Raw genomic sequence first — 27,235 nt, 5'->3', positions numbered from 1 at the left:
AACGGTTACAGGCTAGCTATTTGACGATGGGGAGGTGTTTAGTTGGTAGTCCGATGACCCGAAAAAAATCCTTAAAACCTTTCAGATATCCGTGCTAATGCTCTACTGTTCAACACCATGTGGTCCCGGTGCGGATAGTGATCGCAATGTCCAAAAGAAAACCCCATATTTCGCAGCCTAGTTGGCACAAAGGGGTGCATGCAACGTATCGACGTGGGATTTCAATGGCAATGCTGGCTAACCTGTATCGTCAGCTTGAAGTGCGTTAGAGCGCTCGCCCGTGATTATTACTCCGATTTGAGTTGAGCTGAGTCGACTGGTATCCGACTTCTTGTCACGATACAAATCCCTCTCCCACCAGTGAGATTTGAACCGCGACCTTCTGCTACGACAGCCTATCGGTGCTATCTGGTGTAAGATAATTATAATAAATAATATATGCCGAGATAAATGCCTTCTACGAGGCAGTAGAACGAACCCTCGAAGCCTGTCCCAGATATGATATCAAAATCATACTTGGGGATTTTAACAGCCAAGTAGGGAAGGAACCCGTATTCAGGCGATACGTTGGCTCCCATAGCTTACATGAAAATACAAATGATAACGGACTGCGGATTATTCAATTAGCAAGGTCACACGAAACGGTTGTTGGAAGTACCTGGTTTGCGCGGAAAGCGGTCCACAAACATACGTGGGCCTCTCCAGACGGGATTACTTTCAACCAAATTGACCACGTGTTGATCGAACGCCGCCACCTCTCAGCCTTGATGAATGTCAGAACATATAGGGGGGCCAATATAGACTCGGAGCACTATCTCATTGGTATGGTGCTCCGAGCTCGAATAACAATACCACCTAGAATCCCCTCTGACAATCAGGTGAGAGTGAACACTGAAGCCATCCACAACACAACCCTCCGCGACACCTATAAGAGGGAAGTGGATGCCGCAATAACCGCAGTCAACAGAGGATCTGGAGATGAAGCATCATCAAATGATCTTCACAATCACCTGAAGAACGTTACCATGGATACGGCCACAAGCATACTTGGCCCCAGCGGCAAAAGGAGTAGGAACGGCTGGTTTGACGATGAATGTAAGCTAGCAACGGAACGGAAGAATGCCGCATACCGAGTAATGTTGCATTCTCAAAGAACGCGGGCACGCGCAGAGACTTATCACGAACTCCGTCGAGCGGAGAAGCGACTTCACAGACGGAAAAAGGAAGCCTGGGAGAACCAACAAGTCTGTGAACTAGAAAAGTACAGGGAGCAACCGCACCAGGCACAGAAGGCGGAAGTTTTACTAACAAGTCAGCAGGATGAAGCCGTATACACCTCGATGTTCATCCTGCCGAGACAAAAAGGGAAATCTGATTTCCGACAGAATGGGCATATTAGAGCGATGGGTTGAGTACTTTGATGGGCTACTGAACAACCAGAACATCGGCGAGTTGGAGGTCCCGCCAACTGAAGACGACGGACAAATACTACCACCACCAAGTTTAGGAGAAACAGTCCGTGCAATTCATCGGCTAAAAAATCATAAGTCGCCAGGAGCCGATGGAATTACAGCCGAATTGGTTAAATATGGAGGCGACCAGTTACACCAAGTGGTTCATCAACTTGTGCTCAAGGTATGGGACAGCGAATCAATGCCTGACGATTGGCAACGAGGCATTATCTGTCTCATACATAAAAAGGGAGATATCACACAGTGCAGCAATTATGGACGTATCACGTTGCTGAGTACCATCTATAAGATATTCTCCACTATCTTGCTAGGCCGGATAGTCCCATACGCCCAGAATATCATTGATCCATACCAAAGAGGCTTCACTCCAGGCAAATCAGCAACAGACCAGATTTTCTCTCTGCGGCAAGCCATGGAAAAACTGTTGGAATATGGACAACAGTTGCACCATCTGTTCGTCGACTTGAAAGCCGCCTACGATAGCATAGCCAAGGTAAAACTGTACACGGCCATGAGAGAATTCGGTATCCCGACGAAATTAATAAGACTGACTAGGCTGACCCTGACCAATGTGCGAGGCCAGATAAAAGCAGCAGGATCAAACTCAAGACCATTCGACATCAACAACGGTCTACGACAAGGGGATGCGCTATCATGCGTCCTCTTTAACCTGGCCCTGGAGAAAGTGATCCATGATGCTGAGGTAAATGCAAGAGGTACGATCCTCTTCTAGTCCACCCAACTACTGGCCTATGCTGACGATATCGACATCATGGGAAGAACCACCCGAGACGTACAAACTGCCTTCATCTAGATCGAGCAGGCGGCAATTGAGGCGAAATCTTGGGCTGCACATCAATGAAGGCAAGACAAAATATATGGTGGCAACGTCAGCACCGAAGACGAATCAACCAACAACATCAAACCGCACTGGTCAAAGACAAGCACGAACAAGAATAAGTATAGGAGAATACAACTTTGAGACCGTTGACAATTTCTCCTATCTAGGGTCAAAAGTCACAACCGATAACAACTACGATGATGAAATCCGCGCACGGTTGTTGTCAGCCAACAGAGCCTATTTCAGCTTACAAAGACTGTTCCGCTCGAAACGTCTCACCATAGGGTCAAAGCTCTTACTGTACAAGACTATGATCTTGCCAGTCCTCATGTATTCCTCGGAAACTTGGGTTCTTAGCAAGAAAAATTGCGAACTCTTGGCCGCGTTCGAGAGAAGAATCCTCTGAAGAATTTTTGGCCCCCTACATGAGGATGGACGATTCCGTAGCCTACACAATGACGAAATCTATGAGCGATACCATGCCCAGGTTGTGGATAAAATCCGGCTCAATAGGTTACGGTGGGCGGGTGACTTAATCCGTATGGATGAAGATGATCCCACCCGGAAAGTCTATAAGGACAATATCTATGGTAGGAAAAGAAGACGAGGCAGACCCTGCCTAAGATGGAGCGATGGCGTGGGCCAGGACGCCAGACAGCTTTTAGGGATATCGAATTGGTGGACCTCGGCGCAAAACCGGGATGTCTGGAGTTCCTTATTAAGGCAGGCCTAGACCGGATACCGGTTGTTGCGCCGTTGATGATGATGATGATGATTCACTCAGACTTCAGAGGGAAACGAATTCTCGAAATTCTTTCTCCTCCAAATTTCCAGCAGAGGTATACAAATTGGTATTCCAACATCGGCTAAACCTACTGCTCGGCGCATTCAACGCTTGCCTAAAAGTTGGCATTTTCCCTTCCCGTTGGAAAGTGGTGATACTTGTGCTGATCAACAAAAAGAAAGGCGACCCTGAGTTGCCGTCTTCATACCGCCCACTTTGTATGCTTGACACTGTTGAGAAAGTGCTCGAAAGGCTCATTATAGGGCTAGACCTCTGGAACGCTACGTATGATACTCTACTTAAACTCGACATGCCAGAAGAGTTGAAAGATGATGTCGCGGGGCTTGTTGCTGGACGCGCAGTTGAACAGACGCAAAACAGACTTGGCATGTTGATGTGACGGGTAAGCGGCTGGATGACTGCTCATGGTTTTAACCTTACACTGGAAAACACTGTCATCCTGACTAAAAAGAAAATTTCGACCCGATTACGAGCCCAAGGGAGATGAGCCAAGGGAGATTTTTGCTCATGAAGAACGACAACGCACTCTAGATGAGGGGCAGCTCTCTTAGCAAAATGGAATTAGAAGCAATTTAGGAGCGTGGTTGAAACGAAAGCATGGTGAGACTGACTATTTCCTTAGCCAGTTCTTAAGTTGGCATGGAGGTTTTCACTCTTACCTGCACAAGATTGGGAAGGTACGATCTCCCGATTATGTGTTTTGCAATGGAGTTGTGGACAACACCCAGCACACTTTTTTTTTGTGGAAGGTGGATATGATTCGTCACCAGCTCTATTTAAACACAGGGGATCTCTCTCCAGACAACATTGTCGAGGAGATGCTGAGGGGCGCTGACAGGTGAAGCCCATTACGTTCGGGTCCTTCTCGTTACAAAGACAGAGCTCGACAGGGAATTCCTTGAACAGTTCCCTTCCTCCTCTACCCTCCAGTTGGTAAAAGGAATTCCCTGATTTGAAAGGGACTAGCTCGAAGTAAAGTGACAAACGGTTCCAGGCTAGCTATTTGACGATGGGGAAGTGTTTAATTGGTAGTCCGACGACGCACGGTTGCGGGAGTCCAACAACCTACCTCACCCCCTTAGGACTTATCATATAACCGTGCTAATCCTCTACTGTTCAACACCATGTGCTCCCGGTGCAAACCACTCATCAGCAATCTTTGGATAGTGATCCCAATGTTCAAAAGAAAACCCCATATTTCGCAGCACAAAGCACAAAGGGGTGCATGCAACATATCGATGTGGCATTTCAATGGCGATGCTGGACAACCTGCATCGTCAACTTGAAGTCGCCCGTGATTATTACTCCGATTTGAGCTGAGCTGAGTCGACTTGTATTCGATATCTAGTCACGATATAAATCCCTCTGCCACCAGTGAGATTTGGACCGTGACCTTCTGCAACGACAGCCTATTGATATCACCCAAGATAAATGCAGAGCGATTGAGGAAGCCTTACTCCATTAATAAAAAGAACTTTCAACATGGATGACATACGCTAAGACTGCCACTAAGACTGACACCGATCTAATCCAGACGAGTCTGAGGAAAATTTTCAAAACTCATTCCAATTCAAAATTGCAGCTACTCCGAAATAGCACTTTTTCGCGGGTTTCATTAAGAAGAACCGTAATTATATGTATTTTCTATGAATATTTAACATTAAGTGGTAACATTCATCATAAAACAATTGTTCAAACTGGCAGCAACTAATTAAGATTCGAATTCAATACGGGATCCGACTTGGAAACAATGCGAGCAATATCTCTTTGCCCACTTACTTATAGGCGGTTAGAAAACAATTACTTCTGTTAGATGTTCCTCTTTTATTTAGTATTCCTTTGTTACCATCTTGTCATTTGCATATCAGGCCAGATCATCAGAGGAAATTTGTTTGTAAACGTTTTCCAATTTTCATTTATCGTCACATCATTCATTGTTTTGCACCACTAGTAGCAGTACAGATGTTAGATTGTGAATCCAAGCACCTAAATATGTTCAATTCATGTACAGGAAAACCCATTCGCATTTCCAATGTGCATTCATACAGGGTGTTTCATGGTGTATTCTTATTTTTCTGTAGACTCCAAGTTCATTTACATTTTCATCTTAGACTATAATCGATTCCTTGGAGGTTCCAGCTAGGCAACGGCCAGAACCTTAATTAAAAGATTCCTAAGACACAAGCAACAACACAGTGAACATGCGGTGCGGAGCAGTCAATGACCAAGACCCCTCAACAGTTCCAGTTCATTAGGAATGTCTTCGAAATCCCCCTAAAACTCCTAAATCTGAGAAACTTCAGGATTCCCCTAAGTAAACGTATATGTATCTTTATGGGGAAAACCTTTGACCACAACCTATTAGATTGAAAATCCTAACCCCACGTAGAGGAATCACCAAGTCATATCACATCAATCAAGATCACCGTCATCACAAATGTTGGCTACATTTATATTGTTTTGTATCTGAAACGTGGAAGTGCATAACTACTGGCACGGAACGTACATTAAAAATATAACTTCAGATCCGGACACCGATGTTAGCGGCATCCATATATGATTAGATACATAGACAGAAAAACACAACAAACACTTAGTATTCAAATTTGATAGTTAGCACTACTGTTTGTATCTTTAGTTCAATGGTCGGATGTGAAATGTAGAACGTATGCAAATCGGGCAGATGGCTCCTGAATGCGAACAACGCTGGCCAGAGTACTAACATTCCTTAGTATGGAGACAAAGCTATGCGTATAGTTTCACTTTTTCGAGAATTACCATATCAATTGGAGCTGCATTTACTCGGATAACTTTATTGGAGTTTTGTAACCAAAATGTGTAACGCTGTCGAAAGTGAAATTACTGACGACCCAAACATTCCGAATCATCAATTCAAATGTGAGGCAAGCACGTCTATGTTAGATACTCCTGTTTTGCATATATGTTAATATCCGCGTGACAACTGAGAATAAACTGCATTGACCCACTTACCAAAATTTTATGCTATATCACCACGTGGTCAGCTCAGGATCGATTGAAAGAGAGGCTATCCTCCCGCAATTTTTTAATCAGTAGGCGTAGGACATGGATAAGATTCAATTCCTTCAATAATTCAGAAACCGTCGCACTGAAAATGAAAGATGGAGTACAAAAATACAATTTTCATCATACGATAAAGTAACTACCAAATACTATTTTTTTAAGGATTGTGGAGATGTCGGACCGGACCAAATGCAACTTACTCCCTCTTCTTTTGGTCCAGATTTTTCGGTTGGGTAGTTTCTGAGAATGGGTCCGACTTTCGACCCGCCTCACTACCGACCTTTCAAACAAATATCAAAACTAACACCGGCTTCGGAAATTACTAATCGAGACCTTTCATTTGATACCCCACATGACTATATTTGATGAACAAAAAAATTTACACTCCCCTTTTGCATGTATAAGAACATGCCCCCCCCCCCTACCTCCTTAAATTCGACACAGAATTATGTAACTCATTGTATGCGTGAGCGTTCACAGCTCCCACCTTTTCACCAAATTTGGTGTGAATCGCTAAACCCGCCTCCGAGAAAAATGCGTGTGACGGACAAACAGACAGACAGACAGTAAACCGATTTTAATAAGGTTTTGTCTTACACAAAACGTTAGAAATGAAGGGTCTCTTATCTGCACATTATTGAATATGAGGAATAATATAGAATCCCTCTCTGCCTAGGCTGCAAAGACAAAAAATCGAGTTGATGGTACTTTGTCCCAGCGCATTCTCCAACTGTCCAATGTTTCTATAATTCATTTACACAACAAGGCAGGAAGGCGAACGCTTAAGGTATGAAAGGTTTTGTGTATTTCTTATATAAAAATTCTAAGTCTTAATTTCGTAGTGTTTCTAGCGATTTAAAAAAAATTTGAAATAATTGAGGCTTCAGAGTGAAAACTTGTTTGCACTGATGAAGGGAACAAGTGGTTCCCGAAATATCGGTATTTGCAAGAATAAATACCCACACCAACGAAAAAGAAACAACAAGTTTTTATTATTTCAATTAATTGAGGGTTGCTTTTTTCTACTTGCTAGCGTTATTTATTGGTCTGGCAAATTCCGATATTTCGGGAACCACTCCTGGACAGCTAAAAAAGTTTGAAGATGAAGAATTGGAAGTATTACTCGATGAAAATTGTTGCCAAACAAAAGAAGAATTCGCAGGATCTTTGGTAGTCACTCAAGTAGCCATTTAAAAGCAGCTGAATACATTCAAAAGCAAAGAAATTGGTTGCAAATGAACTGAAGCCGAGAGGTTGAAAGGCAATGTTGATTGTTGAAATGTTGCTGGAATGCCACAAAATGAAGTCATTTTTGCAGCGGATTGTTACTAGTGATGAAAAATGGATTCATTATGACAACCCCAAGCGCAAAAAATCATATATGAAATCAAGGAAAGCAGCAAAGCCGAATATCCATAGCGCGAAGGTAATGCTCTGTATTTGGTGGGATTTGAAGGGTGTGCTGTATTATGAGCTACTAAGACCGGGTGAAACCATCAATGGAGAATGCTAACGAGCACAATTAATCCATTTCAAGAGAGCAATAGCCGAAGAATGGCCGGAATATGCGATCAGACATAAGTCCACAATTTTGCATCATGACAACGCTCGGCCTCACTTGGCAACATCGGTCAAACACTATTTGAAAAACAGCGACTGGGATGTTTTGTATCATCCGCCTTATAGCCCAGACCTTGCCCTCTCCGACTACTATTTATTCCGTTCGACGCAGAACGCCCTAATTGGAATACGCTTCACATCAGAACAGCATATCAACAAGTCGGGAAACCGGAAGCTAGACGCTTCAGGTATGAAAGGTTTTGTGTATTTCTTTTATAAATAGATTTCAGTGTGCATTTGTCCCATTAGCATGTAGCACGTAAAATATGCACATATTATGTGAAAATATCCACTTTCAAGTGATATTGACATTCTTGAATTTGCAGAGGAGCGACAGTTTGATCTAGTATAACTTTGTTAGTAATAGTGCGATTTTCACCAAATTTGATAAGATCATCTCTATGCTATAGCCTACATTGCTGCAAAGTTTTGTGATTCTAGGGTGAACTTTAGGGGGGGTTCCCTGTCAATTACTAAAAATTATAGTAATATACTATTATTAACTTTCTTTGGACAAGCATCGGTATGGAGAGTATTTCGGAGCCTAGGCACTATATATTGGGAGCCCCCTGATTTTTTTCTGATTTTTCGCTTGAGTAGTTTCTGAGAATAGGTTCGTTGAAAAAATGGTCACTTTAAACTCCCCGCAATCCCCACCTTTTCGACAAATGTCAAAACTAAGACCGGTTTCGAAAAGTACTAACCAAGACCTTTAATTTGATACCCCACATGACTATATTTCATGAAAAAAAAATGTACACCCCCCTTAAATTCAACCAAAAAGGATGTAACTTACTATTATATATGCGTTCACAGTTCCCACCTTTCTACCGAATTTGGTGTCAATCCCTTTAACCGTCTCCGAGAAAAATGCGTGTGACGGACAGACAGACAGACAATAAACCGATTTTAATAAGGTTTTGTGTTTACTCCAACTGCGGGACATGTCGCGACTAAGACTTTTATCTGAAACAAAAAAAAACAAGAAGCTTATGACGAGCTAAGGCGAATAGCAAACCGGATGTGCAGGAAAAAAACACCGAAAATACGACAAAGACCGAATATTAAAACTTGACAACGACATAAAAAATAAAACTGTACGAGCCGAATACGGCGCGGGAAAAGTTTTCGTACGAAGCCGCTCACAAGTCTCTGTAAGGATGACCAAAGAAGTATCCCTGGTAACCTCGACGATATCAAGAAAAGATAGATGGATTACTTTAAGAAGCTGCTCAACCGAGTGGAAGCGAGAAGTACAGTTTTGACAAATCCGGAAATTATAATCAACACACCAGTCGAACTCCCTTCTGTTGAAGAGGTGAAAGCAGCAGTGCGTCACCAAAAACTGAACAAGGCCACGGTAGTCGATGGTATTCTCACCACGTAATGAACAAGATTCGCGGGCAAAAAAAACACTCAAAGGACACTGTGACCCTTGAAATAATCGTAATCCTTTTCCCACAACAGGAAGAAAGTGGACCTCAGCCAACGATTCAACAGGACGTCTTCATAATCCCCGAGGTAACCGAGGAGGAACTACGAGAGCTTTGTAGACGCATTGGGGATAATAAGGATTCGGAACAAAGTTCTGAAGTTTACTGCTGAAATCGAGCCCGCATGGTTGGTAAGCATATTTGAGTGCATGATGGAAAGCGTGTTTCCCGCCTAGGGGAAAAGACTACGGAAGCCCCATAAACAACCTGTCTTTTAGACACTATGGGAAGGATGTTGGAGATTGTGAAATACAACAGGCTAAACCGTTCGTCGAGCTAATGACTGGTCTATCGGAGCGGCAATATAGGTTTCGCAAAGCACAGTACATTGCCGATGCAATAGCAACGTCTGGGGCCTGGGTCGGGAAGCATCGAAGGCTGGTATGTGCTACGCGGCAGTGACGTTGGATACCAGCAACGCATTTAACTCGGCCAACTAGGGTTGGATTAAGGGCTAAAGTGGGTGACCCTGCGTACTTAGCTCGAATAATCCAAAGTTACCTCCCAGAAGGACTTCTTTGGCATGAGATGAACGACAGATCGAAGGAATATGTTGTGATAGCAAGGTTCCGTATTGGGGCCCCTGCATAATATATGACAGAGTGTTCGGTCTTCGCGTGCAAAGGAGGCAACGTTGATTGGCTTTGCAGACGACCTGGCGGTGGTAGTAGTTGCGTAACGTGGAACTCTATGGGAGTGAAACCATGCATGCCATCGAAGCATAGCTTGAAATGGTGAAACTGGACCTGGCGGTAGATAAGTCGAAGACGATCCTTATTACAAAGCGCAGGTAAAATATTACGCGAGGTCGTTTCAAAATCGATCATTGTATACCCACCCTAGGGGTAATGATGGATGGTAAGTTGAGCTTCGCGGGACGCCTGGATTTTGTGCGCGAAAAGGCAGCAAGGGCTAGCTCATCTCTAGCAAGGATGAAGTTCAATATTGTGCCAAAATTTACTCACCGGCTGCTTATCTCAGGGGTGGTGAAATCTATCCTGCTATACGCGGCGCCTGTCTAGGCGTGCGGACTGTATAGCTTACTGAACCAGGGAAAGATAAGTTCGACATGCCGGCCAATCGCGCTAAGCGTGTGCAGTGCGTATTGGACAGTATCCGGTGGGCAGTGTCAGACATCGCGGTGATGATTCCCTTGAATCTTCTAGCGCACTGTCTTCACCGTATAAAGTGGACAAATCCGACCGAAGTAATTGCGGGCTTCCGAAAAGCTGTACAGCTGTACAAACGAAACCATCCCCTCTGCATTAAGCAAAACCCCAGATGACAGCGGTATCCGCATATTGAATAGCCCACCCGTGGAAGGTTCTTTTTGGAAAAGAGGGCCTGGGTGAATTTATGTTGTACAGCTTCAAAAGCGTGACAGTCACGGATGCGAAAGGGGGACCAGACTACACAGCAATGTTCAAGGATGTTTCTGACAAGGGAGTTGAAAAGTGTTAAGGAAGGCAGAATTATCGTAAAGTGGGAGGAGGAACGTAGGATAAAACCATTTCGGAAACTCGATTGATGATGTCAATGAAGGGGGAATAGAGAAGAAGTTTGTAATTGAAAACTACACCCAAATCTTGAACGGAGGTCAGTAATGAAAGGATTTCTCCATCAAGAGAGCAGGGAAAAAACAGGATTAGGATAGTGTCAAGAATAGAACCTTGGGGAACACTAGAGGGGGATAAGGAACGGGATAAGTGTCCATGAAAGGAACCGTGTAGGAACTGTATGAAAAGGTAAGACGAAAAACAAGAGATGTTTGAGGAGGGGAAGGGCGAAGTTGCGTAGAGAGAGTTTGGATCGGAGAACATTGTGTTCAACGGTATTAAAGGCTTTGGCGAAATCGGTATAAACGTGTATCTCTTGTCGTAAATTAATGCACTTAGCAACCGACCAGTTTGAAGCAGTATATCAGTGTTTGACGAAATCATGTTCTTCTTTCACAATAATGTGACCAAAATGCGAGGTCAGCCAGTCGTAGAAGTATCTCTGATAAGGGCCTCTTTCTCAAAATGACGAAAGTAGCATTCTTCTAAACTTTTGTTGAAGATAATATACAGAGGGAGGGAAATGTGTTGTTTGCAGTTAACAAGGAAGAGGATAGGAAGTCTCTCGGGACCAAGTCGAACATTGGTATCAAGATTACCAATGTGGAACTCAAATAACACAACTAAGGAAAGCGTAAGGAGAGGAGTGACCAGAGATTCGAAGTAGCGTAAATCAAGAAGAGGCCTAAAGGGTGCAGTGGCTGACGGACTAAACATGGAAGAGAAGTAAGAACAAAGAAAGTCGCACGATTGCTATGGGGAGTTGGCAGTAGAATTACCAAAGTTGATAGAAGAAAGGAAAGATTGGCTGGGGTTATGGGAACTGCGAGTGTGAGACCGAAACAGTTTTAAATTACTGCGGGCAAGGGCAGCCACGATACGCAAGAAGTATCTCCTATGAGCCATTTTTTTTATCATCGATTTGACAGTGCATAGTCTTGAAATGAGTAAGGTCGGTTTCATTCTTTGAAGTCCATAACTTTTTCCGTAAAGGACATTTAAGGCGGATCTTAGTAAGGATCTCTGTGATGAACCACCTTGGATAAAAACGAAGACAATTAGGAGAAAAAGGCACGTGACAGGTTGAATTTAGCACCGTCAAGGCTGGTTTTCCAGTAGTTGAATCTAACAGAATTACGCGCAGTTTTGCCGCCTGAGCGGGAGAGCTCTGCACCAAATTCAAGCGGGGGGGGGGGGGGGGATGATGAGCGTCCAATTTACCATAGGGGGCTGAGTGGAGAATTAGAGGTAGGTAGCGCTCGGGGAAGTTGGAAAGGAAGAAGTCGAGAATGCGGCCCATGAAGTTTTTAGAGGTGTTGAAATTCAAGGTAAAACGAGTGTTCATAAAGGAAGAGAGTAGAAAGAAACGAGTGGAAGAGGATGTTGAAAGCGTTTGCAAGGCTAAGACGACTAGGCCAATCGAGCATGGGAATGTTCAAATCTCTGTAGATCCAGAAAGAGAGGGAGGGGAGGGAGGGGGTAGAGGCAGAAAGAGAGGGAAGTGTAGTAAGGACTTCCGGCAAGCTGTCAAGGGCTAGCACAGGGGACGTAGATACAAGATACAATAAATAGGTGGGAGTTAGTCGGCGAGACAAGTATGGTAATGCAATCATATGGTGCGCCAAAGCAGGAATAGAGGAATTAGGCGAAGAGTTGATCTGAAATTGCAATTAGAACTTCACCACTAATGGACTTACACGACACAGCACGATCCGTATGGCAGCGAAAAATGAAATACCCTCTAGGGAGCTCAGAGTTGAGTATACTTTCATCAAGTTAGGTTTCAGAAATACAAATTACAAGTGAGGATATTTTGATAAAACAAACGGACAGTGAACACCGAACTGGTTACATTAACCGGCGGGGCAGGCGGGTGCCCTGAAATTTCCTCCCAACCTTACACCTTCAGGCCAAAAAGAAGGATTGTCAATTGTTTCATATTTGAACGGATAAGTGACATTAAAAGAAGCTATCACTTGGTGGACCTCGACGCAAAACCGGGATGTCTGGAGTTCCTTATTAAGGCAGGCCTAGACCGGATACCGGTTGTTGCGCCGTTGATGATGATGATGATGATCACTCGGTCCACGTTGCTGTCTTTTGTTATTTTGACACAAGACAACGGTGAATATGCACCGACCTCCCTTTTAATGTAATCCAGTACTTCGTCCGTAGAAATGGCGAATGCAAGCCTGGAAACAAACAGCTGTTTTGGTGGGGCGGCTACCTTTAACCGAGGGCCACTACCGTGATTGAATTAAGTGCGACGATTTAGAGCAGCAGCAGGGAGTGGAGCTTCGTCGACAACGTCGGCAGCTGTGTTGCAATTCCTAGTCTGCAGAGGAGGCTCTGGCGTTGAAGACTCGCAGGAACGAGTCACCATTAGGGATTTTTTTCGGAATAGAACCGCGCGTAGCAGGCTGTGTTGTAGCAGTTGGGACGCAGGCGGTACAGTCGGTTAAAGAGCAGCGAGATGCGTGTGAGACGTCTGAATCAAAACCTATTCGTCATGGATGCTTCCAGCTGCAATAGAAGTAGATCCAGCTTCGTTTGCTGTTGACACCCGACGAGGTTTGCACGGAGTAATGTCCTTGGGCAGTCCCAGCTGCTGGGGCGTGGAGGCTAGCATGTCGAGTGCTGATGGAGAAAGCTGATTGCATGTGTAAAGAATAGGAAATGTTAGATTAAAAGCAAAGCGGGAAGCAAGGAACAACTGAGAGAATCTGGATGATATCTACCAGGATATCCTAAGACGCAAGACAAACACCATTATAATTGAAAGTAAAAATAAATGCGGATAAATCACAGGTTTCAGGCCACTTCTTGGATGACATAACTATTGCAAAAATATTTTGGCCTGAATAAGGCAGCCCCGAAGTTAGATCTTATGAATTATATTGGAGACATATTACAGCTTTGGTAGACTCCTTTTGAGCTAATCATACAGTGTAGTAAGTGACATGATTAGAGTTACTATCTTAACAATGGTAGGGAGGAAAAGGCTACCGAAGCCCCAAAAGCCACCTGGCACACCCTCATCATACTTTCCTGTCTTTTAAACACTATGGTGAAGATATTGGAGAGGGTGATATACAACAGGCTTCTTCCGTTCATCGCGCTAGCGGGTGGTCTATCGGAGTCGCCGTGTGGGTTTTGCAGAGCACTGTCTATCGTCGATGCAATGGCAACATGGTAGACCTGGTTCGAGAGTCATCGGCTGCTGGTAAGTGCTACGTGGCGGTGACGTTGTTTGTCAGCCGGCCAACGGGGGTTGGATTAAAGGCACTCTGGCTAAAGTGGGTGCCCCTGCTTACTTAGCTCGAATAATCGAGAATTACCTCTCGGAAAGATTTCTTTTATACGAAACGGATGAAAGGCCGAAGGAACATGTTGCGACATCAGGTGTTCCCCAGGGCTCCATATTGAGGCCCCTGTTGTGGAATATGATGTGTGACGGAGTGCTCGACCTTCGTGTGCCAAAGGAGGCAATGTTGATTGGTTTTATAGACGACCAGGCGAGGTAGTAGTTACGTAACACCCCCAGGACGTGGAGCTGTATAGAAATGAAACCATTCATGCCAGGAAAGCTCCAAATGGTGAAACTGGACCTTGCGGAAGATAAAGCGGAGGCGGTCCTTATTACCAATCGCAAGAAAAACAGTACTGTCAAAATCCGAGTTGGTAATCACGAGGTCGTTTCAAAATCGTAATAATGGGGTAATGATCGATGACTAGTTGAGCTTTACGAGGCACATGGATTATGCGAGCGAAAAGGTAGCAAAGGCTACCTCATCTCTAGCAAGGATGATGCCTAATGTTGGGCCAAAATCCAGTCGCCGGCTACTTATCGCAGGGATGGTGAAATCCATAGGGAAGGTAAGTTCAGCATACCGGCCAATCGGGCTAAGTGTGTTCAGTGCATCTTGGACAGTATCCGTTGAGACAGTGTATGTCATCGCGGTAATGATTCTCTTGGATCTTCTCGCCATTGAGGCACACTGTCTTCACCGGGGAAGAAAGGCGAACTTTACGGGATACAGGAAATACTTGCGTCGCTTCGGATTGAATACATTCCCAGACTGTCCAGAATGCGCCGCTACACCAGAGGACCCGGAGCCTGCTACAGTCCACTGTCTGAGATGCGTGATTGAAAGTTAGAAGTTAAAGGACGTCCACAACGCAGTTATCAGGCCCCACCATTTCCTGGAGGAGATATTGTAGTCGGAAGGAAATTGAAGTGGACAAACACAACAGTAATTGCGATACAGGAAAAGCTGTAGGAACGGGATAAAGACGAACTCGTGACTTAGTCTTGCTGGTATAAACCAGAACGCTCCTCGCGAAGTTATACTTCACGGTAGTCTCGCGGGGAAGGCTAGCATGTCCGAGTGTTGATGGAGAAAGCTGATTGCATGTGTAAAGGATAAGAAATGTTAGATTAAAAGCAAAGCGGGAAGCAAGGAACAGTTGAGAGAATCTGGATGATATCTACCAGGATAGCCTAAGACCCAAGGCAGACACCATTTAATTGAAAGTTAAAATAAATGCGGATAACTCATAGGTTTCAGGCCACCTCTTGGTTGACGTAACTATTGCAAAAATATTCTGGCAGCCTCGAAGTTAGATCTTAAGGATAATATTGTAGACATATTACATCTTTGGTAGACTCCCTTTGAGCTAATCATACAGTGTAGTAAGTGACATGATGGGAGTTACTATCTTAACAATGGTAGGGAGCACGTCGATACTTCTTCGGTAATTGCTCTCGAAACTGCTAACCATTTAGACTAGGATCGTAAGACAGGAAGCAATACTTACTTTACTTTTTGTTCTCAATATCTTGGATTCAACTTCTCGCCAACTTATTGCTTCCCCTGAAACTCTATTTCTTACGATTGATTGAATTTAGTAATTATTGCTCATAGCGTTACTTTGCGAATCATCGTATCGTCATCTATAAGTCATTAATGAAATCTAAATTGAATATGAAACATTTGGCACGGATGTGATAGTTGAGGAAGAATTTTTGGATATTTCAACAGTTCAAGTGTGAAATAATGGCACACTTTATGCTGAGATGTATTACCAATAACTTTAACATATTTGCATATTTGCTTCACTCTATTATTTATAACAATAAGAAAAGTGTTATTTCTATAAAAATGCTTCAGACCCAGATTTCACACGTATGAAAATGATGAGAAAGTTTTTCATTGTAATTGTGAGATGCGGAAACAATTTGTGTCGAAATTCAATCGAGGATATGAACTTTAAGAAATCCAAATTACCCAAAGATTTCCTAAGTAAGACATCAAGAATTTTCGAAATATTGAATACTTGAATATGAATATCTGTATAAAAAGATAGATGTTGAGAAATGAGTATTCAAATGAAATGATGTTAAACAAAAACACTTTGTTATTATCTGTGTCAGTTATTTTCTATTGTTTACTGTAGTCTAATGAAAAGTCCTTTGTTGTACAAGTCCACCATACAACAACTTGAAGTCGACATCAATCGTAAGGAAACCCTTACCTAAGGACACATAATAATATTGCTCTTTTATGTAGAGACACCTGGAATGTGCGAATTAAATAGATTCCTCGATTGATAGTATTTCAAGATGTTAGCAAATCAGTAGACAATATTTCAACAAATTACTCCCCAAAAAACAAATGCCAAAAGTATCTTTTACCCGTGACCAACGCTAACCTTGGCGGTAATATCTGTGTGCCAGTTGCTTGTCCTACCTATTTGGCCTATCAGTGGATTCTGGCTAATCTGATCAGTTGATATTGATTATTTTATCTGAGACTAGGAGTTCTATCCTTCTGTTAACTAAAATCAGCCCCTCTGAGCCCATTTCCTAGTTGGAGCTTCCTTTGGGGTGGCCTTTTGCCATTAAGAATCCACAGATAGGATGCATCATCCGAATATTACAACCTAGTCCATTTTTTTGAAAAAGATTTATCTTTTTTTCCAAATATGACTCTACCGAAATCATTTCTCTTTAAAAAGCTAATCTCTGATGACACCAACTATCTGAATCGACAGAAGCATTTCAGTTCTATTTCTGCACGAACTGTGCAACCATTTCTTTGCCTCCAAAGCGGAATAGTAATAATAACAAAACCAAAGAAACAAACGGTGAAGAATACAATCTGATTCATAATTACTATCTTCATCTTCACGTACTGAGATGGTTTGCTCATACAATAACCGTGCAAAAACTGTAATAATATTTCAATCCATCAAAGCAACAATGATATCTATTTCTTTTTTATTTCCAATGGTTGTTGTTGAGCATCACTTGCGCTTTCTGCCTTTTTTCCGGGATTTTCTACCAAAAATTCATCTAAAGGTGATGAAGATATCTGTTATGTGTAATGCTATTTTAATTAACCGATTGATAGATAGATAGATTGTTGGGTACGTGTCGAAATATATAATTTCGAATCTTTCAAGCCGATTACGAAAAGCCATCGAAGTATATTTGCTAGTTAATGAGGTTCAGCACGAACTAAAGGAAAAACGAAAGGGAAACCAGGTTATGAAAAATACCGTGATAATTCCTTTTTCCAGTCAAGTAGTACTCTCATTACGGTAGATTACGCATTATTGTGTTTATTTGGAGAGATACGACATTATATAAAATATTCAGTAATAATCATAAATACCATATTCACCTCTCAAAAAGGTTTAATTCCGCATCTGAATATTATCAAACAGATTTTTGTCGATTGTAATTCGTCACTTATGGGATGCAATCAAACTTCCAGTCTTTATAAAAACAAGCGTTAAGTAAAAAGGGAAAGAAGCTTCCTTGGGGGCTACTGATCGGTGACTATGGTTTATTTTTAACTGAAACTGCCGATGCTATCAGAAACCGCCTCCAATCGTTGATATTTCAATGAAATTTTGCCTGAAAAAAGGATACTATTGAGGGCAGGGCGCATGATGGGTTAAATGGAAGGACAGGAGTGGATTGGTTTTCATAATTGGAATTGGGAGTAATTATCGGGGTAATAAGTTTCCAGTTTGCCGTTATTGAAGGTCCTGAAGGTTTAACGTGAGTACCTGCCGTGTGAGCTGAGGACAACCCCAGCATTCACACTAGTGGAAGTGAAGCTTATCTTATGCTTCTAACGCAACTAAGCGATACGGCGCCCGAGTTTTACAACGCAACCCCACACGCCCCCGTTGCCCTTTTTGCTAAGGAGCGTCAAGCCATATACAAGCCCGGGGGAGAAGAGCCAAGGAAGGTAGCTGCTCGCCAAGAACGGCAACGTACCCTAGATGAGTAGGAACTCTCTTGAAAAAATGAAACTAGAAGCAGACTTAGGTGCGTGGCTTAACCGGAAGCATGGTGAGACTGACTATATCCGGATTGTGTGTTTTACAATGAATTTGTACACGTCGCCCGGCACACCTTTTTTTTGTGGAAAGTGAGATGTAATTCGTCAGCAGCTCTATTTAGACACAGGTGATCTCTCTCCAGACAAATTGTCGGGGAGCTGTTGAGGAGCACTGACAGGTGGAGTCGTGTTGCCCATTACGTTCGGGTCATTCTCGTTGCAAAGAAGATAGAGCTCGACCGGTGGAAGAGCCAGATGGGGGTTCCACGAAATGGCAGTTCATTTCCTCCTTTCTCCTCCTGTAGGTGAAAAGAATTCCCTGATTTGAAGGCTCCCTAATGTGGGAGTGTTCGTGGACAAGTCCGAAGTTCCAGGCTAGCTCCAAAGAAGCCAGCTCCGACGATGTACCGTTTTGGGAGTCCAATACCCTGTACGTAAGGGCATTCACCTACCCCACGCCAAAAAAACCCCACACTTGAGCCCATAAAGAGCTCTGTCCCCGATAAAGCCAGAACCACTATGAAACTCCCATAAGGAGGGCAACCGCAAATAACGAAGACACTTCAGCACCTTACAGACTCCGGTCTGCTCGCCCTCCTCGAGTACGTGGGAACGGCACTCCATAACGGGTTGACTGGAATAAGTGTGGAGAACCACAGCTAACCCTCCCCCAGTCAATTATCGCTCTGCATACAACACAACCATAGGACATCACAAGACAACACAAAACGCACGCGACTGTTGACATTTCAGCACGACCATTATGGCCATTCGTCTATTATGCCTATGCAAATGAAACAGCATCGAGGAACTCCCTCGTCGAAACGCAGTCATTCGCTAAAATCATAGATACCGTTCACTACGTGAACGCCCATGTTATCTAGAAAACGGATGTCGCAGTACGCTGGACAGACGCAGATAACATGAAACCAGTCCTCAGAGTCTATCTCATATATTAGTTTGCCGTCAAGAAATCTGGGACTGAAGATAGAGTAGGACTGTGTTTCTAGCGAACAGGTTTAAGGATAGATAACACCGTCTCCATCATCATCATCAACGGCGCAACAACCGGTATCCGGTCTAGGCCTGCCTTAATAAGGAACTCCAGACATCCCGGTTTTGCGCCGAGGTCCACCAATTCGATATCCCTAAAAGCTGTCTGGCGTCCTGGCCCACGCCATCGCTCCATCTTAGGCAGGGTCTGTCTCGTCTTCTTTTCCTACCATAGATATTGCCCTTATATACTTTCCGGGTGGGATCATCCTCATCCATACGGATTAAGTGACCCGCCCACCGTAACCTATTGAGCCGGATTTTATCCACAACCGGACGGTCATGGTATCGCTCATAGATTTCGTCATTGTGTAGGCTACGGAATCGTCCATCCTCATGTAGGGGGCCAAAAATTCTTCGGAGGATTCTTCTCTCGAACGCGGCCAAGAGTTCGCAATTTTTCTTGCTAAGAACCCAAGTTTCCGAGGAATACATGAGGACTGGCAAGATCATAGTCTTGTACAGTAAGAGCTTTGACCCTATGGTGAGACGTTTCGAGCGGAACAGTCTTTGCAAGCTGAAATAGGCTCTGTTGGCTGACAACAACCGTGCGCGGATTTCGTCATCGTAGTTGTTATCGGTTGTGATTTTCGACCCTAGGTAGGAGAAATTGTCAACGGTCTCAAAGTTGTATTCTCCTATCCTTATTCTTCTTCGTGTTTGTGTTTGACCAGTGCGGTTTGATGTTGTTGGTTGATTCGTCTTCGGTGCTGACGTTGCCACCATGTATTTTGTCTTGCCTTCATTGATGTGCAGCCCAAGATCTCGCGCCGCCTGCTCGATCTGGATGAAGGCAGTTTGAACGTCTCGAGTGGTTCTTCCCATGATGTCGATATCGTCAGCATAGGCCAGTAGTTGGGTGGACTTGAAGAGGATCGTACCTCTTGCATTCACCTCAGCATCACGGATCAATTTCTCGAGGGCCAGGTTAAAGAGGACGCATGATAGCGCATCTCCTTGTCGTAGACCGTTGTTGATGTCGAATGGTCTTGAGAGTGACCCTGCTGCTTTTATCTGGCCTCGCACATTGGTCAGGGTCAGCCTAGTCAGTCTTATTAATTTCGTCGGGATACCGAATTCTCTCATGGCCGTGTACAGTTTTACCCTGGCTATGCTCACCGTCTCCGTCGCTAGTAATAATTTTATTAAGCAAATATCGTTATTACGTGAACAACTTGTCCCCTTTTTCAGTGCACCTGTTGACTTCGCCGGTAAGTTTGATGTCAAAGATCACGGTATCATGATCACACACGCCTGAGACAATTTACAGGAAAGAATAGGTATAAGAATGTGAATTAACAGTAATGTTACGGCTTATCATAAAGTGGTCAGATACAATGCTCCCTCAAACTGCTACTTAATCAAGCACCAGCGTAGCCTCAGCTCCTAAGACGCCTCTGACTGGCTCTGTTTATAACCTGCGGGCGCCTGCGACCAACAATACTGGCGCCATATCTAAGTCGCCCCGGTTGACTAATTCTCCACCGCTATCTGCCACGCACTGACCCAGTGCGTCTATAAAAGATCGTACCAACCCGACAATGTCCGCAAACCAACTCAAAAGTTGCCCCCTTATCCAAGGGACATGTTCCCTAGTCAGCATGGGCTGCGCTACGTAGTTCTGACGATTGTCCTACTGTCGCTGCATAAGCGCCACTACACGTTTCCCTCCCCCCTCCTTTGCATCTTCGACCACCGATGAACCGCAGATCTCTCTGATCTCATATCGCCCGAGCGGGCCCCAACTGAACGACGCCTCACTACCGAAACAACCACCACGACTTCGATGCTGTCGTCCAATCTTTCTTTTGGACACAGGGGGTCTTCGTTAAGTCTTATCAGAGGACTAAGCTTCGTGAAAATTTCCGGCCCGCATACCTACCTCGCCGAACTTAAATGATTCTGACAACTTTACACTGTTTTATCAAAAAGTAGGGGGTCTAAGGACCAAACTGTCGGATTTGAAAATGTTTGCCTTAGCATTTTAACATCACGTCATCTGCATTTTTGAAACCTAGTTGGATGACAGGATTTAAGATTCTGAGGTCCTCGAAGATTATTATGCCTTTCGTTGAGGCATAGACTGCGTTACGCTTGGCAAGACAACCGGCCGGGGTGTCCTAATAGCTGTTAAGTCTCCTCTCCGTGCCGAAATAATTTTTTCTCCTCCTCCTCCACTTACCATCCTGTCCACATACGAGTCATTCCGTCAAACCAATGCCCCTTTATCATATCCTGTGCATATTTTCACTACCTCAGACCCCGTTCTCTGTGCGAGGATTTCTTCGGGAGATTTTCAAAAGTCCTAATCTTTTGTTCCCCTCATGGTCCCCCCCCCCCCCCTAATAACCTTTAACCTTTCTAGAAACCCATTAGGTTGCACTCTTGATCTTGTGCTTACTAACGTTCCTGTGCGTTGCCTTTCCTAATCCCATCATGCCCCCTCTTACATTACCCCTGACGCCCATCATCCTGCTCTCGAGTTCGATGTTCAGATATCCCGACTCCACTCTCCTATCGCGTGCAAGCCTACCAAGTTCAACTTTCGTAAGACGAATTTCGAAGATCGGAACTCATCCCTGGCGGCAATCAACTGGGTTCCCCTCCTCCCTCCATTAACGTGTGACCAAGCACTCATTACCTTCGATACGATTTTATCTGATCTTCTTCCCTGTTACGTCCCCTCCTCTCCTAAGTGCTTACGCTGCTATCTAGTATGGTTCACCACTGAAATCCACAAAAAACCACAAAAAATACACTGCGAGGAAGAAGTTTCTGTCCTTTAGAACCTATGCTGACTTAGTTTTTTTTCAAAACTCTGTGTTTCTCGATCAAATCTTTAATACGTAAATTCAGAAACAAATATTTGACCAGTGTTGAAGTCTCACTAAAGTGCGAAAACCTCAAATCTTTCTGATCCCACATTCGCAATTCCTGCTGCCCTGCCTAGCTATCCCCCCTGTCCGTTAAATTCTCTGACTAAGCTAACTCCCCCTAACTATTTTGTGATTTACTCTACCACAACTTTTCTTCACCCTATGTTTCCCCCCTTCCTCCTCATCCCTCCTGCTAGTGGATGAAGCCTGCCACGCATCCGCTACCATTCCCCTCCTTACCCCTCTCATTGTCGAGAACCTTATTGGCAAACTTGATGCCAATGTCGACCCTGGCTACGCTGGTCTTCCAAACCTATTTTTGCTTAAAACTGGTCAGTCTATCTCCCTTCTCCTATCTCTAATTTTCAACAAAAGCCTCAAATGGAATGATTGATTTTCCCGGCTTGTGGAAAGAGGCTGTCATCATCCCCATTTACAAAAGTGGCGATCGAAAGCTTACCAAAAATTACCGTCCAATTTTCCTCCTGTCCTCCTGTTCCAAAATCTTGGAAAGATATATCAGCGACGGCGGACAACCGTCCACTTTGATCACCACATAGTGAAACATGACTTTGTTAAGCGTAGGTCCACAGCCTCGAACTTGCTCGACGTTACCAACTTTGTCGCCAAATGTCTAAATTCATGGCAAGAAGTGGATACCATTTAGACTGACTTCGTTAAAGCCTGTAAATTACAAGATATTTCTATTCAAACTCTCGTCTCTGAGCGTTCCCACACCACTTGTTTTATGGCTTCCGTCTTACATTTCCAACCGATCCTGTCACGTCTCTTTTGACGGCTGCACACTCCGCTCCTTCTACCTCTGCTCTGACATCCCACAGGAATCTGTTGTTATTTTTAGTTTTCATCACCCACCTTCCCTCCTCCTTACTTGTCCCTGTTTGATCTATTCCAACGACCCTTAAGCTGTTTTCCGCTATATCGTCGCCTATGGACTGTGTTTCCCTTCAATCTAACCTAGACAGTGTGGTTCGTTGGTGCTCTGCTAATGATTTAGCGCTAAACGTCAGAAAGTGTCACTCCATGTGCTACTCCCTTAAATTCTCACCCCCTTCCTTCTCCTACTCTCTTAACTCAAGACCGCGGAGTCACTTTCGACAATAAGCTCCGCTGTAACACCGACTGCTTCGAAATCACCAATCGAGCAGCAAAATTGTCAGTCTTTATACTTCGTTGCTCCTATGATTTTGACTTCATCCAATCCTCCTTTGCTCTCTTCAATATCCTCGTGAGGAATATCCTCGGGTACTGCTCCGTGATCAGGTCACCTTCTCGTAACTGTCATTGTCTTGCCCTTGAAATTGTGCAACGCAAATTCACCCATTCCCTCTTCGTTAAGAAAAACTTCCCTCATGAGTACTACCCTTCCGCCACCGCTTTCTGAGCTTTCCCTTCCTACAATAGCGTAGATCCTCTCTGGATTATTGCTTTCTCCTCCTCCTGAGGACAATAAGTAAGTGGGGTTTACTACGTTTGTAGTGCGTTAAATAAATAAATGGAAGTGATAAAACCCTTTACATATTGAAGATGGGAGGGCTGAACTAAAATGGGTCAGCTTGTTAGAAGCCGATGAACTCTATCTCTGAGCGCCTGGAATTGAGGTCTCCACTTTTAAACCAGCCTTTGCCTTGTGCTCTTGTTATGACAGCGATACCGAAGACCGAGGGCAATTGGGTCTCAATGGAAATAAGAGCAGACTACATTGTTAAGGATACCTAATATCGCGTTGAACATCGGTAGGAATTTCTACTATTTCTTGGAGAAATCCACCAAATTAGCACTGTATACGTTGATTGGGTATGCTGGACAGAACTGGACATATGGTGAAGTTTCCGAAGCCGGACCGCTTCTGCAAAAGACACGGATGAACGTCCGAGTGGTTGGGATGGTAATGAACGGGAGGGTGGTGAAACTTGAATAACTTGTGGAGTAGCCATTGCCTCAGCAATCGACGGAATTTGCGGCACCAACTGGCAATCCTTGCATTGTAGCATTTGATTGTTTCAGATTTGTCCAAAGCGAGCAATTACATGCTGGATTGCTTTTAGGTTTTCGACATAGAGTTCATAGAAAGACGCGATGCGAAAAAAGGGAGACGTCAAAGGGCTAGAGGGTTGTTTTTGGATAAATTTCTAAAATATGGTAATATTCCATTATTAACATTATTTGTGCAGATATTGGAAGGAGATGCAACATTGTGATTTTTTTTTCAGATCTCAAATTCTGAGAACCGGACCTGTTTCACTTTTTGGGGCTCATTTCAGACATCTGACAGATAAACGTCAGTTTCGGGTAAATGTTTGTTACAGACAAACTGTTGTACCAGACAAAAATCTAAACTGGCTTTAAACAAATGTCTGTGTCAGATATCAAACAGGCAAATGTTTGTATGTATGTCGATTCACGATTCCGGCTGGTTTCGAACACACGTTTCCGGGTATAACAGACAGACATTGAATCGATTTTAATAAGGTTTTGTTTTACACAAAAGGGAGTGTTAACAGCTGATAGTCGCTTCGCCCATGCTACTTCAAAGGCAGAGGTGAAGCAGCATCTGATGAGTTGCTTCTATCCTGGATGAAACTATAAGCCGTCTTCGTCTCTTATCTCCAAAAGTGGTCTCCCAAGTTTAGACATAGAATTCGAGTCACAATATCTTAGGGAAGGCAGTGAAAAGGGTAACCAAATTAAGGGCGATATACTGACTGCGCTGCGGAAGTAAAATTTTCACATTGCTGGCAAAAATTTTGCTGCAGAACAGCTGCTCCTTTTCAAGACTATCTTTTGTCATTGCCATATAGATCACATCGCATTGTTACATACGTAGCACCCAAAAGTATCTTCTTTGTTCTTCCAACTTCAGAACTTTCTATAACAATTTCCTCTGTGCTATGCGGTATGCATAGGGAATGGCATGCACCGCATCAAGCCAACCCCGTTACAAAAGAATCTTAATTTCATGCTGCACACAATGCAGACAACGGACACTAAGTACATGGTTTGCGCAACCAAGGTTCAGGCAATTGTGACGCGCAAGAAGTCACTGTCGCCATGCCATCATGTCAGCTCCAATCCAACGTGCCCAACTTTTAATTCGCCTAATTGGCAAGTTCAAGTGACTAATAAATCTTCATGAAATCACCGCGACTCGTGTGCAGTGCGACATGGTCTATGCTTTCTCTAATGGCTTCTGATACCATGCCTTAGCGACATAGTAGCCAACAAAGAAAAAGGTTAGACAGAAGCTACTATAAAACGTTATTTTCCTCGTATCTGACTTACCATGTGAAGAGTAATAGATCAATTTAGAATTGAGCAACCTTTTTATGATACTCATTCGTCCGTTTAGCAGTTGATTGTCGCAGAAAGTTGAAGAAATGTGCGTGATTTACGGGCACTCGGCAGGGTCTGAAAATAAAAAAAGAAAATTATGTTGCTGAGCTACGTAAAGGTCAATAAATAATTAAATGCATTAAATGCATTGAATACTCACAAGTTGTTGGAACCCAAGATGACATTCACATTTTCGCTCCTCCTCATAATCAGACTGATTGGAGTGAATGCCTTACCACCCTTTCCTTGGGAAGCCAAGGATTCTCAAGGCAAAGAGTGTATGCACATATACGTCTGACTTGGTGACTGGGTGGGGCTCTCGTAATGGACAGCATGGCGTCAAAACCGCTAGTCGTGGGGCGGTTTGACGTCTAGGCGCCACGACGACCTGGAGCACAGCTCCGCCTGCTGCAGCTGTTTCGCCACAATCTGTGGCGACCACTTCAGCAGGTTCGCGTAGGAAGCGGATGAAATGGACTGAAGAGATGAACCTCTTCATCATCCGCTCCTACTACGAAATAACGGCGGGGGCGGGTACAACATCTTACCACCCCTTGTTACACCAGAGATTCGTCGAGCGTTTCCCGCAATTCGCGCACGTGACTATGCAGCGAGTCGCAGACCAGTACCGCATTATTACTCGCAGCGACACAATCCCGGCCACCATCAGGGAACGTGTTCGACTTGAAGTCATCGGGGAAACTGGTGACCGAGAGTCGATGGGGGCAGAGGCGGCGGCATCAACAACACCACGCCGCACTGCAGGCAACAGTTTCAGTACTCGCCGAAGCACTCCTCTTCACCGTCCAGTTGAGGTTTCCGCTGAGGTTCGGGACGAATTCCAAAGAGCGTGTATAGAATTCTCGGGTATGGATCCTTTGCATAGACCAGGTATTCCCAGGCTCTATGCATCTCCAGCAACTCCAGGAATTCTATCTCAAATCAATGATGAAATTGCATCCCGACTGTGTGCTGATATGTCGCTGCTGCAACTATAATCACTTGTGTATTGTGGTGCAGTTGCGGCTATCAGATAGCATGGTCAGAAGATTCGCTCTCGTGTTATTGGTTTGAGTGACAAAAGAGATCCACCATGGAAAATTCGTCTGGAGCGTCGGCGGGACTCACTAAGGCAGGACATTGCTAGACTGATTCAGATCAGCACTGGCAATACCAGCCAGAGGGTTTACCGGAACTATGCCATCCCCAGTGAGACACCCGTAGTTGAAATTCTGGACGCACTAAAACAGAAACTTTCTGTCATATGCAGTCGGCTACGACGGTATGGCGAAAGTCATTCCAGACGTGTCCACAATGCAACATACGCGAGGAACCAGCGGAATTTTTTTCAGATCTCTCAACGAATCCCAACAGAGCGTCCAGACAATACAGTTCTCGGTGACGGAAGCGAAAGAGTATTGGGGTGGACTTTGGGCGTTACCCGCCCAGCATGCTGAGCGTGCTGCCAATACACCTGGCATGAATTTTGCGGATGTTACCGAAGAGGAAGTTCGACGAGCCATAAACATCTCGAAGAACTGGAGGGGCCCAGGTCTGGATCGGGTGCAGAATTTCTGGTATAAGAAATTTATCAGCATACACAGTCGGTTGGCACGCAGTATAAATGAGGTCATGAGTTGGCCGGAGGAATTTCCACCCTTCCTCACCGCGAGGATTACCTACCTTATCCCTAAGAAGGACACGGTGCAGGACCCCGCAGACACAAGACCGATCACTTGCTTACCAACCCTCTACAAATTCATCACGT

The 27,235-nt window shown here is 44.2% G+C and overlaps 1 protein-coding gene across 1 annotated transcript in view; it reads right to left on the bottom strand.

Moving 5' to 3' along the window:
• LOC119654331 (myosin-IIIb-like) overlaps positions 1–27,235 on the bottom strand; it is a 201,677-nt gene that overhangs the window by 85,197 nt on the left and 89,245 nt on the right. The window contains exon 2 of the mRNA XM_038059662.1: positions 25,417–25,542. Coding sequence (XP_037915590.1) covers positions 25,417–25,419 — 3 coding nt within the window. The 5' untranslated portion in view covers positions 25,420–25,542. The remainder of the gene's footprint in view (positions 1–25,416; positions 25,543–27,235) is intronic.

This window comes from Hermetia illucens, chromosome 4, assembly GCF_905115235.1.
Source record: "Hermetia illucens chromosome 4, iHerIll2.2.curated.20191125, whole genome shotgun sequence".
Taxonomy (NCBI): Eukaryota; Metazoa; Arthropoda; class Insecta; order Diptera; family Stratiomyidae; genus Hermetia; species Hermetia illucens.
Note: the sequence above shows the minus strand (reverse complement) of the source record. Positions and strands in the feature narration are given on the sequence as shown.